This window comes from Giraffa tippelskirchi, chromosome X, assembly GCF_054371585.1.
Source record: "Giraffa tippelskirchi isolate mGirTip1 chromosome X, T2T-mGirTip1v1.2.pri, whole genome shotgun sequence".
Lineage (NCBI taxonomy): Eukaryota > Metazoa > Chordata > Mammalia > Artiodactyla > Giraffidae > Giraffa > Giraffa tippelskirchi.
The window spans coordinates 41,762,555-41,779,106 of NC_137289.1; the positions used below are offsets into that span (position 1 = coordinate 41,762,555).

General features: G+C 37.1%; 1 protein-coding gene across 5 annotated transcripts in view; it reads right to left on the minus strand.

Moving 5' to 3' along the window:
• Positions 1–1,558: 1,558 nt before the first annotated feature.
• The window catches only part of LOC145537095 (plastin-3-like), a 37,865-nt gene continuing 22,871 nt past the window's right edge, over positions 1,559–16,552 (minus strand). For 4 of the 5 annotated variants that reach the window (XM_081567739.1, XM_081567740.1, XM_081567737.1 and 1 more), the window contains 8 exons: positions 12,179–12,274; positions 8,379–8,574; positions 6,727–6,805; positions 5,885–5,999; positions 5,564–5,697; positions 4,599–4,722; positions 4,252–4,376; positions 1,559–2,790 (listed from right to left, as the gene is read on the minus strand). In XM_081567739.1, the coding sequence (XP_081423865.1) occupies positions 2,658–2,790; positions 4,252–4,376; positions 4,599–4,722; positions 5,564–5,697; positions 5,885–5,999; positions 6,727–6,805; positions 8,379–8,574; positions 12,179–12,274 (1,002 nt within the window). In that variant the 3' untranslated portion in view covers positions 1,559–2,657. Of the gene's footprint in view, positions 2,791–4,251; positions 4,377–4,598; positions 4,723–5,563; positions 5,698–5,884; positions 6,000–6,726; positions 6,806–8,378; positions 8,575–12,178; positions 12,275–12,546; positions 12,574–16,552 lie in introns of all 5 variants that reach the window. The other variant, XM_081567736.1, reaches the window with a different exon arrangement.

Below are 16,552 nucleotides of genomic sequence, written 5' to 3' on the forward strand. Positions count from 1 at the left end.
CATTACTTACAGAGAACTTTTGTACCTGGAAGGAAACATATGTAGATAAGCATGGGAAATACAAAGTAGAAGACAGGTCATAAGGGATAACTGTCCTGTCTTATCAGTTACCCTGGTATATATTTGCAGAGACTGGTCTTTTATCCTTATATTAAGAAAATCCATCATACGGGTACTATAGACTAAATGTTTCAGGCTCCTCCAAAATTTGCATGTTGAAACACAATCTCCCAGTGTGACGGTATTAGGAGGTGGGACATTAAGTTATAAAGGTGAAGTCATGAGTGGGGTCAGTGCCCTTATTAAAGAGACTCCAGAGCTCCTTGTCCCTATCACAATGTGAGGTTACAGCTAAAAGACAGCCATCTGTGAACTAGGAGGTGTGCTCTCACCACACAGCAAACCTTCCAGTGCCTTGATCTGGGACTTCCAGACTGCCTAACTGTGAGAAATAAATTTGGTATTTATAAATCACGCAGTCTATGATACTTTGTTACAGCAGCCTGAATGGACTAAGACAATGGGACCAAACATTTTTTCTCAGTCATCTATATTGTGACTTTGCTTACTCATTTATTGCAAAAGTAGAATTGTCACATTTATCTTTCTTTTATAGCTCTGGGGTTTATATCATATTAAGAAAGGTCTTTCTTATTCTTAGGCTATAAATAAAAACTATTTTATAGTATCACCATGTAGTTCCTTAAAGGATTGCATTTCATATTACTGATTCACACAAAACGTTAAAACGGTACCATAAACAACATTTTGTCAACTAGAGATGATTTTGCCCCCACCTTGGAACATTTGACTGGTTCTGGAGACATATTTGGTCTACACACTGGGGGTATGCTACTGACATCTAGTGGATAGAGGCCAGGGACACAGCTAAATGCTCTGCAATAATGCACAGGACAGCTCCCTCCCACCTCCAACAAAGAATTATCCAGCCCAAAATGTCAATAGTGATGAGGCTAAGAAAACCTGTCATAAGCCACCTCTCCTCCCTGGTTGTTTGGATCCCCATTGTTTTGACCTTCTGTATACCATAGAACAGGCGTCCCTGGTGGCTCAGCAGTAAAGAATCGCCTGCAATGCAGGAGTTGCAGGAGATGCAGGTTCTAGCCCTGTGTTGGAAAGATCCCCTGGAGAAGGGAATGACAACCCACTCCAGTATTCTTGCCTGGAGAATCCCATGGACAGAGGAGCCTGGCGGGATACAGTCCATAGGGTCACAAAGAGTCCAACAAGACTGAAGTGACTTAGCACGCATGCAAACACATATCGTGTCATTACTGAACACTGAAAAGATTGAATGACATGAAAAGAAAGAAAAAGGGAGAAAATGGACTAAGAAATTTTGGTAAGTTGGAGAAAACCATCTTACCTCATTGAGGATTATAACCTTAATCTGTCCATCTGTGTAATTCAGCTCCAAAAGCATAAATTTAACAAACATCATATTATAAAGTACACCAGAAAATGAGTTAGAATATTGGAGAAAAAAAACTGGCAAACATTATAGGCATACTAAGAAGGGACAGAGGCACGAAGAGACTAATTATGTAAATGCCTTTATTTGAACTAATAATCGCTACCAGATTACATTAGAGTTAGAGTAACATTATGATCTTAAAAACTATAGCAAACAGCTTGACAAAGCAAGAGTACATTAGAGTACATTAAGTCCTACATATATGTTTATTTTTTAGTGACCACATCTCCTTATCTTAGGTGTAAAATTAGAAAATTTAATATACACTTAGCATACTTGGCCTACCATATCCTTCCTAAATTCTGAGCCCACTCTCTCCTCAAAAGTGTCATATTCAACAGCATTTTAAATCTAAAGAGAGAGTTTGATGGTACATGTTTTAAAACAAATAAGCATATATTGAACCAATGTTTCAGGACAAAATATGTCAAGTGTTTACAGCTTTAGTGTGGGAGGGAAGATGGAAATTCAAGGTACATTTCCCTCTATGTTTTTTACTTACTTGAAGACCCCTTAAAAAAGTAGCAAAATCAGCAGTCTTATTTAACGTAATCAAAATATTCTTAAATGTACAAAAAAGGATCATGTAGACAGAATACTGTAAAAAGATACTGATTTTAAGAATAAAAGAATATGAAAAGCTTCTATTACATTCTGCACAGCCAGTTACTTCTGTCAATTTTCAGTACTAGAAAGATAAGCAAAGGATACTCATATACAAATACCCTCTGACCACAGTTCTTGAATAAGAACTAGCATACTGGATGGAAAGCAAATTATTGCCTAATATCAATAATATTCATATTCAATCATCTAAGCAAGTCCCACGAGGTGGACATTCTAAGAGGAAAACAGATACATAGAAATACGTACAGCAATGGAAAATGTCAAGGGCAGCGATCTATGAGGAGCGAGTAAATGATTTGACTACGGGCACATTTCAGGTGGGCCTGACAAATCCACCTTGACTATGGGAAAGAGGAGTTGTTGCTACTAAAACTCTTTCACCTGAGGGCTCCCATGATGAGCTTAGTCTTGTGAAAACTAAAAAGTCCTTTCAATAACCAATAGTTTCTTAAGCCATGAGCACTTCGGCCAGAAATTGCTGTACTGCTAATCATGCACCTGGGAGCAAGGTTGTTTTTTATTCAAATTGGTTATTTTACACTCTCTTCATACCCCTGCCCATCAAGCATGCAAACACAGTCATGACCATCTTGGGCTTTACTTCCACAAGGTCTTCTGGGAGAGCGTACACCCTGGCTCCAAGTCTTCTAGCCATCGACACTGCGTACCTATTTTTTGGAGGAAACAAAAATTGAAGTGCAATTCTGGTCAGTCATGGGCACTGACATGAGGCATCTATTTCCTCTTATATACTCAACTGTCTAGGATGCAAAACTTCTACAGTGAGAGTTCAAATCAGAATGACTTTATTTTTCATTGTCTTCTCTTTTATTTTTTGAGGTCACTCATAAGTGATACCAGATTTTTAAGCTCTACTATTTGGGGCTGATGATATTTATTCACTCCTTTTCTACAATGTAAAATGAGAACAATTTAGGAGCACTGATATGAAAAAACACTTTTCTAGAATATGTGTGTGTGTGTATATACATATATGTATATATACCCAGATGTTGAAAATATGTATATATAATTACTCAGATATTGATATTCTCATTGAGCATGTAATAAGATAACAGTGGCTATCACGAGATCTTAGAGACACAGAATGGAAAACTGTGCCAGATGCAAAATACAATTTCATAGATGCAGTGAATACTTCGAAATATCCAAGGGAGGAGAGAAAGTCTGTATGGTACATGCCAGTGTGGCTGAAGCAAGGAATGAAAAGGGTAGAAAAAGGAAAGGAGTTAAGAACTGACATGTCCAGCCGAGGAAATTTGCAGGAGCACCCCTCAATTAATACACAAGGCATTTCTAGGTGTTCTATAACAGGAATCTTTAAATATGATCAAGTTTCTGGAAAAAGAACTTTGAGGAGTTCTCTATAAATCTTTATCATATTATGCTGCAAATATTTTTTTCAAGGAGGGAAGAAATGATGTGATGCAGTATGTGATGCCAAAATGAAGTTTTACAGTAATGCTTCTTAGCTATCTTGTGAAGCCCTGTTGGGAGCTGATTTTCAGTGTATACTAGGAGAGCTTTCATGGGTTGCCCATGAAACCAGATCACAGTCTAGATCTTTGGAGAAGAAGGGAAGAGGCAGGTGGGAAGGACCTTCTGCATGTTGTCAAAATGCAGGGAACTTTCAAGGCACGGTTTCAGCTGAGGGTTTAGCATCCTGCCCACTTAAGGGACCAAGATAAACTCAGTGTATGTAGTAAGGTGGGCTATGCACAGTAAGTTTTAAAAACGTTTGAAAAGAGTGCAACAAAAGAAAACCCTATCAAAGGCATGGTTATCCTTAGCCCATTTTTCTTCTGTTCTAAGTTTGCAGCTAAGTTGCTTTAACACATACATTATTTCTATAACCTACAAACCAATGGCTGACTGAGCACCTACCTATTAGGTCAGGTGCAGCAATGTTAGGCTCTTAACGTATTTTACTCATTTCAAAATCTCCAAGGTAAGTATTATTGCTCCCATTTTATGGATGAGGAATCTGAGGCTAGAAGATGCTTCCCCCAGCTGACACCATTCTTGAGTGGCAGAACCTGAATGATAATGCAGATCTGCCTGCCTACAATGTCTATGCCCTTATGAGGATATTAGGCAGCATCCCTTACTTGGCATTATTGTGCTTGTCATCTTCTGTCAGAGTGCCACTCTTAACAAGGTCATAGTTTATGCAGCCTGGCTGGATGGCGTCAATTAAATCCACAACTGCCAAACTAGAGCTGATCGTCTTATCCTAGAGTAAAAGGACAATACATTTGAGAATTTCCATGTGTACAAATTAATGCATGATCACTTATATAACGCTGTCAAAAACAAAGTCTAGTGAATTAGAAAAGAATCATGTCGTTAGCCCCACAATGATCTCACTCACAAAGAATCCAAAGGCTAGCTTTCCAAACTATAGATACTTTTTATAGCAAACATAACGTTTAATAGTCAAACATGGAATTCTTACCTTAAAACTCTGAATGGAGGTTGATTTTCCAGCTTCATTCAATGTTCTGTTCACCCAGCTTACAATGATGTCGTCATTAGCTTTCTGACCATCACCGAGATCTTCCAGGACATTGAGGGTATATCTAAATGAAGCAGCAGAAGAAATAGGTAACTAATGAGAAGCTACTGCATAGGATAGGGAACTCGACTCAATGCTCTGTGCTGAAAAAGACGGGATATATTTAAACATATAGCTGATTCACTTTGCTGTATAGCAGAAACTAACACAACATTGTAAAGCAACTAAACACCAATAGAAATTAATTTTAAAAAAGCAGCAGAACAGTTTCTGTCCTAGTTTATTAGAAAAAAATACAATTATTAGAATGCTTTATCTTTCATTTCTTTTCCTTAGGTTTGAGAGATTAAAGGAAAGATTTCACGAGAAGACATTCACACTATATGAAAAAAAAAATTTCAGGCAGTAGTGGCTTGCCATTGAGCTGCCTTTTGCACTGCTGGTGGGAAGATTTTCAGCGCTCTACTGAGTAAGTCCACCAGTCTACTTACTGCAGGCTCACTGTGTACTAGGCCAACCCCTGGTAACGACTTAAAGTAAGCTGTGCTTTGGCTGGTACCCAGTTATAATGAATTGCTTTTTAGCATTACAGTTAAGAGATCTTCTTTCTCAAATGTATACATGTTCATAATTTTTGCTGTTTTTATTCACCAACTCTAAATGAGGCTCAGGTCTGTGTCAGGCAGATTATAAAAAAGGGAAATATTCACAATTCTGTTGCCTCACTATCGAGAAGGCATTTCCCATTGACCATCCAACATATACTCATTACTTAAACTCACTTCGGAGTCTAAACATAAAAATTTCAAAGGTGTAGTCATTGATACGTTTCCTTAGAAATAGTAAAGACTAGATCACAGACCTGTATGATAGTGAACTTGAGCAGTTAAAATTGTATACCATACCTTCTCATCAGCTGCCAGACCAAAGCTAAAGTCAGGGTTTGATTTCCATCATTCAGGTCTTGCCCTCCAATGCCAACCAGGGAGAATTTGGCAGGATGCTTCCCTAATTCAACAGCATAGTTGCAGTTTTCTAGCTGCAAGCAAACAAAAGCAAATGATTAAAGATTTTCACTTGTTTAATCTTTATATGCAGGTGCGCACAAAGTAAGACACAGTTTCTGTCCTCAAGAAGCTCAGAGTCAAAGAGTTTCCCAAACAAAAGAAACAAATTGAGAATAAAAACAGTCCGTAACAAATATGTGCAGCAACTTAATTAGCTACCTTTTTCATGTTGGCTCCAAGTTTCGGGTATGGAGGTTTATTCACCTTACTCCAGTCAACAGGAACTTTAATTCGTTCATATAGCTGTAAGATTACCAGGGCATCTTGCAGGTCACTGATGATTTAAAAAGAGTTTGATCAGTGTTTTCAGAGAGCAGAGCCTGTTTCCTTAAAAACAAGGACACTACACTGTCAAAAGACTCATGTATTTTATTAATCTGTGCTAAAAATGGAGCTAACACCATCCAATTCACTTAAAAATAGTTATTGAGAGCTTATTGTTTGCAAAGAACTGTTCTAGAAGCTGGGCTCATAGGAGAAAAATTCCAGGCCTTTAGAGTCAGAGAAAGAAAGAGAATAAACAAGTATATGGATAAATGGGTTAGGGGAATGTATTTAATTGCTATGAAAAACAAAAAGAAAGAGGTTAGGAGTTAGGGAGTGGTAGGTGGTGGTTAGGATCTGGATCAGCGGCTTGAATATAGCAAGGGAATAAAGCATTTGATGTGGAAAAGAACATTCCAGGCTGAGAGAACAGTGAACACAAAGACCTCAAGGCATCATGGATGGTCTACTTAATGTGCTCTCTGGTCTCCGTTTCAAAATATAAAGTCTCTGTTCCCTAGGGTGTTAGAAAGATATTTATACATTTTTTCACTTAATGACCATGTAAAGAAATAATCTGGGCTTTTGTGTATTTGGGAAATGATAACAGAAGTCACCACATTTTCCAATAAAGTAATGGCTACAAACTAACATTTAGAAAAGGTTTAGAGCTATAATTATTTATGCAGCATCCATTCATGATGTTCAAAACTTTACAAGAGCATTGGAAGGCTTACGCATAGAGATGGTTTACATGGGGATTAACACCAAGAGAGTTCATCCAGTTACGAAAGGTTCTTTCTTCGCGAGTTTCTCCTATTAAAAATATTCACAGTGTTTATATAATCATTAAACACCTTGCATATGTGCATATAACATCAACCCACAATTAGATGATTATTTTTTTTTCAGATCTAAAGGTTTTCTCCAATATGAATCTCTAAGCAGTCTCTCTAAATACATACTCTCTTGTTTTTTAAATTGGATGACTTTCTTTTAAAAGTAAAAATATAACCTTATTATAACCAGCTAAGAGGTATATGAACTTTTTATACTCTCTTCCCTATCTCATCCTTCTCCAGTATCTCCCCAAATCCCCATACTTCTAAAGTAACTGATATTATTGGTTTAGTTTTTATTAGAAAAATTTACCATGGTCATACAAACCTCTATACTCACATTAATTTACATCTTCTCTCTACCCATTTAAAAATACTGATACTAAGTTACATATATGTACTTTTTTTTACGTGCCTATATTAGAGCAACAAATTATTTGAAACTTCAAAAGCATAAAATTTAAAGATTTTACAGTAATCCTAGTATATATGCAATGAGCTGCTAATTGAGAGTTTGAAGTATTAGTCGCTAAGTTGTGTCCAGCTCTTTGTGATCCCATGGACTGTAGCCTTCCAGAATCCTCTGTCCACGGATTTCTTAGGCAAGAACACTGGAGTGGGCAGCCATTCCCTTCTCCAGGGGATCTTCCCAACCCAGGGATTGATCCCACGTCTCCTGCACTGCAGGCAGATTCTTTACCATCTGATTTCATAATAATGCTAGTGGATATGCAATGAGCTACTAATTACATTTGTTAATTTTTAAGTACTATACTTCATGCATATATAATCTGGCAAAGGTATACTCTGCCTTTCCCAAATTAAATGAATATTTACATGCATTATTATTATTTTTTGAGTAGGTTAAAGGTGAAAGGAAATGAGAGCAGTTTCAGTTAGTCTGACTATGCAAGAATGAATCAAATACTGCAGATTTACATAGGTCAAATTTTATGCACATGTGCATTTTTTTGGAGGGAGGTTTAAAAATAAGTGACCTAAATACAAAATATTAAAATAAAACATTGGTTTACTAAGTGGCCTTATACTAAGTGATCCTAGGCTAGCTTACTTTAAAAGTTCCCAGACTTCCTTGGTGGTACAGTGGATAAAAGTCCTCCTGCCAAAGCAGGGGACACAGGTTCGATCCCTGGTTCAGGAAGATCCCCTATGCCATGGGGCAACGAAGCCCAACTACTGAACCTACGCTCCTCAACAAGAGAAGCCACCCCAATGAGAAGGCTGAGCACCAAAACAAAGAGTAGCCCCCGGGTGCAGCAACTAGAGAAAGCCGACACGCAGCAACAAAGACCCAGAGCAGCCAAAAATAAGTAAATTAAAATAAAAGTTCCCTTGTATCATCCCTTTCTATCAGCTGCCACTTTTTACTCAGCCCTTGGGACTACTTATAGTAGACAGTTGCTAAAGGAAAGTGGATAAGGAAACTTATTAAATCAAGATTATGAAATCATCGTGGCCTATGTATTTCTACTGTGTAGCCCCAAATATAATTTAAGAAACCTGTATACTAAACCTGTATACTCTATTACCTTCTAATAGAGTCCAATCAATATCTTGGTTCTCTGGCTTAGTGAGTGCTGGGTATTTATTAAACAGGTTAGCCACAAAGGCTAAGTTCAGTTTGGGGTTCCCACTGACAACATCAGCTGGGGTAACAAACTTTCTGCAACCTAATTTGTCTGCTTGTTGAAGCATACTCTCAGCCCTCTTCAAATCATCTGTTTCCTGTTGAAGTAAAATAAGACTTTTTTTTAAAAAAGGCCATACTAAAAATATAGAAACTTTGCCCTACAATGATAAGCTGGGTATACAATTCTATTTTTTCTTAGCCAACACATGGTACTTATATTACTGTTTTGAATGCAAAAAAAAAAAAAAAGTTGCCTGTGCTGGATATGCAGTACCTTGAAAATACCCTAGATGGCACCAGATCACGAATCTAAGGACAGGATACATTTCACTCAACTGAAATTACTTCTCTCATGCCAAAATTCATTAAGAAAAAAAGTGAAACTTGTTCAGATTTTAAATTTAGGCCCTAAAGAGGGTGTAAGGCTGAAAAAGATGAAGGAATTATGAAGAAATTTTTTACAATAATAATCAAGGATACCAGGCTCCAATAATTTTGAGGTTTAAATTACATATTTCAAATTATCATCTTTCTCTTAAACTATTTTTTGATTTTACTTTTCCATCCAGGAAGCAAAGTTGTCTATTTCTGTGTAAAATACTTACTTTCAGCTAATTCCTAGGACTCCTAACTTCTTCTCTGTTTTGTCCCCCCCACCCCCTCAACCCCAACTTCTTTCCTTTTGGAAAGATGCATGCTGATTTCTTGACTAACATACAGTTTGGTGAGGAGTATAAGTTACAGATCTGATAATTTCATACCAAATTAAAGATAGTTTCCCAAGTGCTCACCATCCCCACCTCCCAACAATAAAAGTAAAAAAAAACTGGAGCTGCAGGAGGAACAATTGCTTTTGGATTATTCGTTTCCAGTGATCTGCCCCCTCTAGACTTCTCTTGGCAGTTACTATAGATGTGGCCACCCCAGTATGCCCCAGGGTAAATGTATGTCTTCTGGAAAAGAGTGTCAGGTAAGAAGGGATTTTTATAATAAGGGGGAAACAAGAGATAAAGGAAATTTGAGGAATGTTACTTACAAACCAACACAGTTCAGATTCTATAATTTGAGTCTTAACTCTGTCTTTAATGGGTGATGCTATCTTTACTTTTTTCATCTCCAGTGAGGGGCCTCGATCATCTAGGTCTCCAGAAGAATGGGTATTTACTGTGTTACCCTTCACTGTTACCATTGCAGAGCAATCAGTAACCACCAGCAGATGAGCAGTTGACTGGGATTCAGCCTTTGGGATTCTCCATGAGCCTAGTGAGTTCATCTCATAGAGCCTATTCTATTTTCTGTTACTTTAATACTTCTGGTTCATGCTATTTACTATCTTTATTTTTAAATCTCATATTTTTTATCATCTCGGCATTCTTAAACAAAAAGCATTGATGATATTGGAGTAGAAGGAAACGTTGAAATAGCAACAATTTTAAAAAATTAAGATACAGAATAATGAAACAAAAGACAATCAAATAAATATATATATATATGCCAAAAAGAACTTCAGCCCATACCTCACATCATATTCAAAATTAACCTTCAATACACACACACATGTAAATGTATAAACCCAAAACTATAAATAAAAAACTAGATATAAAACCCCAACTATAAACCCTCTAAGAGGAGACATAAGAAATGTTTGTGACCTTGTGTTAGGCTAAAATTTCTTAGATACAACATCAAAAGCATGATTTGTCAAAGAAAAAAAATGACTAAATCTGACTTTGTTCAAATTAAACAATGCCTGTTCTTGGAAAACCACTGGGACTAAGTATCTGCAAATCACATATCCAATCAAGGACTTATATCCAAAATATATAAAACACTCAAAACTTGATAAGAAAACAAACAATGCAATTAAAATGGGTAAAGTGTTTAAACAAAGATGTATAGACAGCAAATAACTACATGAAAAGATGTTCAACATCATTAGCCATTAGGGAAATGCAAATTAAAATCACAATGAGACACCTCTACCACTGCCAAAATTCTTAATGTTTAAACTAACCACATTAAAGTGTCAGTGAGCATGTGGATGAACTGGAACTTTCATGTGCTACTGGTAGCAATGTGCAATGGTACAACCATTTTGGAAAACAACTTGGCGGCTGCTTAGAAAAGTTAAACGCACATATACCATTACCCAGCCATTCTACTCCTAGGTATTTACCAAAGATAAATGAATGCATAAACTCACACAAAGACTTGTATATGAATGTTCAGAGCAGCTGTATTTGTAATAGCCTCAAACTTGAAACAATCCAAATGTTCATTGGGGTGAATGGATAACAAATTATAGCATATCCATTCACTGAAATATTATTCAGCAATAAAAAGGAATGAATTTCTGATTTATGTAACAACACAGATGAATCTCAAAATAATAACGCTGAAAGAAGCTTGATTAAAAAAAGGGCACCTATTATATGATTCCATAAAATTCTCAAAAATTCAAACTACATTGAAAGAAAGCAAATCAGTGGTTGCCTGGGATGGTGGAGTATGGAGGCAGAGAGGAATCACAAAGGATCATGAGGAAACTGGATGTTATGATGGAGATACATATCCCTAAAGAAGGTATAAGACTGACAAAGATAAAGGACACTGAAAAACAAAGGAAAAGCATGATGAAAGGCTCAACAGTAAAATGAATGTGTGGACAGAGCAGTAGGAAATTGCCCTGGCTAGAAGAAATGGAGCAAGATGGTGTAGCAGGGCTTCACGTGCACAGCAGAACATTTCAGATTGAACTCTTAAGTCAACGGGGAATCCTTAAAGGATTCTGAGGAGGACAGAGACAGCGAAGGGAGTGCTTTAAGATCAACCAGGGAGAAGTGACTAGAGAAGAGCTGTATCATAATCAGAATCAGTACACTGGTGTTATCTACCCAGGCATAAGATCACCTGGCTAGACATCCCAGATAGCTTCCTTCATGCACAGGAGGGCCCCTCATTTGTGCCAAGAGGGACCTGAACTGAAGAATTTCAGATTTAAAAACAGACAGAAATGTAAGTACTACAAGTCAGTGACAAATTCAGTTCTGATAAGGGCTGCATAAAATGTTTAGCAAGTGTAATCCACTCAATCCTGAAGTGGATATGAAATATGCTAGAAATGTGCATTTTTTAAAAATCAGTAGAATCCATTCCATATCTAATGAATACAAAGAACAACAGGATCCTAGAAAGTTGAGACTCAATAGTCTAGGCCAACTTGTTACTTCATGTATGAACAAAGGAACTTGTCCAAGGTCATTGAGCAAATAAGTGATGTAACAAGGGAACATGGTCTGTGACAGTAATTCACCAAATTGGATTTGAGAGATCAGGAGTTTGTAAACACATTCACATTACTCTCAACATAAGAATATGTTTTCATTAAATCTATCATTGTGATTATAATCCAAACACTCAGAAAAGGTTAGCCTCTAGTGCTTATTTCCCCACACTTACTCTGAATATTTTATGCCATCCATAAAAACCAACAACACCATAACTACAGAACTCACCAATAAACTATTAATATAAATCAAAGCTGGTCTTTCTGTCTATAAATTACATCTACAGTAATAAAATTTAAGATAATACTTAAAACTGCCAACATCACAACATGCAATTATAGGCATTCTTGTTATCTATAAGAAATTGACAATTTTGTAAGCTTGTAGAATTCACAAGAACATCTATACTTACATTGAAACCCGACATGTTAATATCTATCCGTGGTTCACCTTCCTTTTGTCCTTTTGGTGCGATTTGATTGAGAAGATGAAAATAGGCTTTGGAATCCTAAAAATGAATTGCAAATGTCAGTGAGATCACATTTACAAAGAATGAATGTATCCTATTGTCCCATGTGTGGAAGGATATTTGCATTGGATTTTGTAAGAATGTGACACAAATCTCTATCTTCTTATTTAACAGTTCCTTTTCCCAGAAAAGTCCACCTATCTGGCCTTATGTCTGCCTTGAATATGGATGAACTGGATTTTGTCATGACTTTACAATTTATTGAAATCATCAATATAATAATGCTAGAAAACATATAACTAGTTCTGTACCTTCACTGAGTTACTGAAGTCAATAAGCTTGACAGATAAAACAAGCACGAGAAACAAGTAGGATAGGAGAAATCCAGGAAGCATAGGGAAAGAGAAAATAAACAGGTTCTATCATTACAAAGCATAATATGTATATACCATAACCTATGGAGAAGAGATTAGTTGTGTTAACAATGCATTAAATTATAAATTGAAAGGACAAAAATTTTTAAATGATTTCTACTTGAGGTGGTGAAATAACAGTAAACTCTTAATCATCTGAATATATTTAACCAAATGAGCTTCTCTTTGTTTTAAGCCCTTGACCTCTTTCAACACTGGAACACTTTTACTTGGAATACCAATACCTAAAACAAAATGGTATTGCTCATATGGGATGTGGGCTGGGTGAATTCAGGCTGTGTGGATGCTACACAGAACAAAACCTGAAAACCACTATATTAGTGTAAACATTTAATGAGGGTCTCCAACACACATGTCAAGTACAATTCTGCCTCTCTGGAATACCAGAGGACAGGAACTGGAGTGAAGTTTCTTTATCATGTTGAGGCAGGACATACATGGGCCCCAGGCTGAAGTTTCTCCCTGTGGACAGAAACTCCATAATAGTAATAGCAGAAACTCCATAAAAGCTGGATGATGGAGCAGGCTGGGCCCTGTCCAGATAAGAGATAGAAGAGGTAGCATCACGGTGGTTTTGGGTAGCCTCAGTCCACAGTGCCTTGAAGCAGGGCTTTGGTTCCCAGACAGAAATTGAGGTGTTGCCCCCTTCCTTTTGACCTCCATTGAGCCTTCCTGTGCCTGTGTAGTCAGGAAGGTATCCTTGACTTCAAGAATGAGGAATATATGGTCTTTTATTTCTTATCTGGGCAAGGCCCAGCCTCCTCCATCATCCAGTTTTTATGGAGTTTCTTCTATTATAGAATTTCTGTCCACAGGGGAGAAACTCTTCAGCCTGGACCCATGTATCTCCTGTCTCAAGCTCATAGTAAGTGATGTCAACCTACCCATAGGCCTCTTCACTAGAATCCATCTTGGCTAAGAGATACACATGCACACATGGGAGGATCCTGAGATAAACCAAACACGGACTCAGAACCAGACAAAGCAAGATGACTGGCAAAGGGAAACCCAGAAGAAATGCTCCATGAAAGTGACTTCAACCACCACAAGGGTGCAACTGTCTCTCTGAGCCCACCCATGTGAGTCTATTCACATATACGTTTTCCTCCTAATAAACACTTGTTTTACTTGTCTCAGTCTCTATGTGGAAATTCATTTCTACACAGCTGATGGGCCAGGGCCTTGGTCCCACTGGTCCCTCGTGGTCTAGTGGCTAAGATTCAGTTCTCTCACGGCTGTAGCCTGACCTCAATCTCTGGCTGGGAACAGAATCCCTGCCTCAAGCTGCTATAGGCCGAGGCCACCTGAGATCAATGTTACATCTGAAGATCACCTTCCCAGCTTTGGTAGTTTTCTATTACTGGGCCTTGACAGTCCAAACAGATTATAAAGGAATGTTTCTCATGGTAACTCCTATGGATTGTGTACACCCTAATCCCCCAGGGAAGTTGCTGAATATGGAGATGGCCAGATGTAAGCTCTGACCTGCTAAGTACAGAGCTCTGGGAGAGGCCTAGAAAGCTGTATCTTCAATGAGCCAACTATGTACGTTTGATACACTTGCCAGAAATTATTCTAAGAATGGGGAGAATCAGGTGAGAGTGAAAGCCACTGCAGAGAAATTCATGGAACGCAAACTCAGATCTTACATTAGTGGCACAGAGGTTATCTCCTAAGGAGTAGGGCATTACAGTTGTGAAAGTGCTTTCACTTACAACTATCTACTAAGGGTGCAGAAATAATTTGTATGTGCCTTCTCCCTATGCACTTGAGAAAGACAGGTGAAGAGTAGACCCCAAAGAGTCTGTAACTTACTACCCCAAAAAGGGGCTTTAGGTGAAAATTTGAATGTGAACATAAATTGGAACTTCCTTTTCACATTACCCAGAAATCCTCTTCTTTTTAAAACTATTAAAAGCAGAATATCTTTTTAAAAAAATATCAAAGGAGAATTTTTTACAATATTCATTTAAAAATAAGATTCCCTTTCCAAAACAGCAGAATACACTTTTTTTCTCAAGTGTACACGGAACACTCTCCAGGACAGATCACATCTTCAGTCACAATCATCAGGAAATTTAAGAAAACTGAAATTGTATCAAGCATTTTTTCTGAACCACAATGCTATGAGACTAGATATGAATTACAGGAAAAAAAAAAACACAAACACATGGAAGCTAAACAACATGCTTCTAAATAACCAACAGGTACTGAAGGCATCAAAAAGGAAATTAAAAATACCTAGAAATAAATGACAATGAAAACATGACAACCCAAAACCTATGGGACGCAGCAAAAGAGGGAAGTTTATAGCAATACAAGCCTACCTCAAGAAATGAGAAAAACATCATAAACAACCAGACTTTATGCCAAAGCAAATAGAAAAAGAAGAACACAAAAAAAAAACCCTGAAGTTAGTAGAAGGACAGAAATCGTAAAGATATAAATGAAAAATACATGAAGGAAACAATAGCAAAGATCAATAAAACTAAAAGCTGGTTCTTTGAGAATATAAAATTGACAACCCACTAGCCAGACTCGTCAAGGAAAAAAGGGAGAAGACTCAAATCAATAAAACTAGAAACAAAAAAGAAGTTACTACAGAACGCAGAAATACAAAGGATCATAAAAGACTACTGTGAGCAACCATATGCCAATAAAATGAACAACCTGGAAATGGATAAGTTCTTAGAAAAGTACAACCTTCCAAAACTGAAACAGGAAGAATTAGAAATCACAAACGGATCAATCACAAGCACCAACATTGAAACTGTGATTTAAAAATCTTTCAGCAAACAAAGGCCCAGGGCCAGATGGCTTCACAGGTGAATTCTACCAAAAGTTTAAAGAAGAGCTAACACCTATCATGCTCAAATTCTTCCAGAAAATTGCAGAGGAAGGAGAACTCCCAAACTCATTCTATGAGGCCACCATCACCTTGAGAGCAAAACCAGACAAAGATACCACCAAAAAAGAAAATTACAGGCTAATATCATTGATGAATATAGATGCAAAAATCCTCAACAAAATTTTAGCAACCAGAATCCAACAGCACATTAATGGATCATACACCATAAGCAAGGGTGATTTATCCCAGGGATGCAAGGATTCTTCAACATATGCAAATCAATCAATGTGATTGACCATATCAATAAACTGAAAGATAAAAGTCATACGATCATATAAATAGATGCAGAGAAAGCTTTTGACAAAATATAATACCCATTCATGATAAAAACACTCCAAAAAGTAGGCACAGAAGGAACCTACCTCAACATAATAAAGGCCATATACGACAAACCCACAGCAAGCATTATTCTCAATAGCGAAAAACTGAATGCATTTCTTCTAAGATTAGGAACAAGACAATGGTGCCCACTCTTGCCACTATTATTCAATCTAGATTTGGAAGTCCTAGCCATGGCAATCAGAGAAGAAAGAAAAAGAAATAAAAGGAATCCAGATTGGAAAACAAGAAGTAAAACTCTATTTGCAGATGACATGATAACATAGAAAACCATAAAGATTCCACCAGAAAATTACCAGAATTAATCAATGAATATGGTATAGTTGTAGGATATAAAATTAACACAGAGAAATCCCTTGCATTCCTATACACTAACAATGACAAATCAGAAAGGGATGTTAAGGAAACAATTCCATTCACCATTGCAACAAAAAGAATAAAATACCTAGGAATAAACCTACCTAAAGGGACAAAAGACCTGTATGCAGAAAACTGTGAGACACTGATGAAACAAATCAAATATGACACAAACAGATGGAGAAATATACCATGTTCTTGGATTGGGAGAAATATTGTGAAAATGACTATACTACTCAAAGCAATCTACAGATTCAATGTAATCCCTATCAAACTACC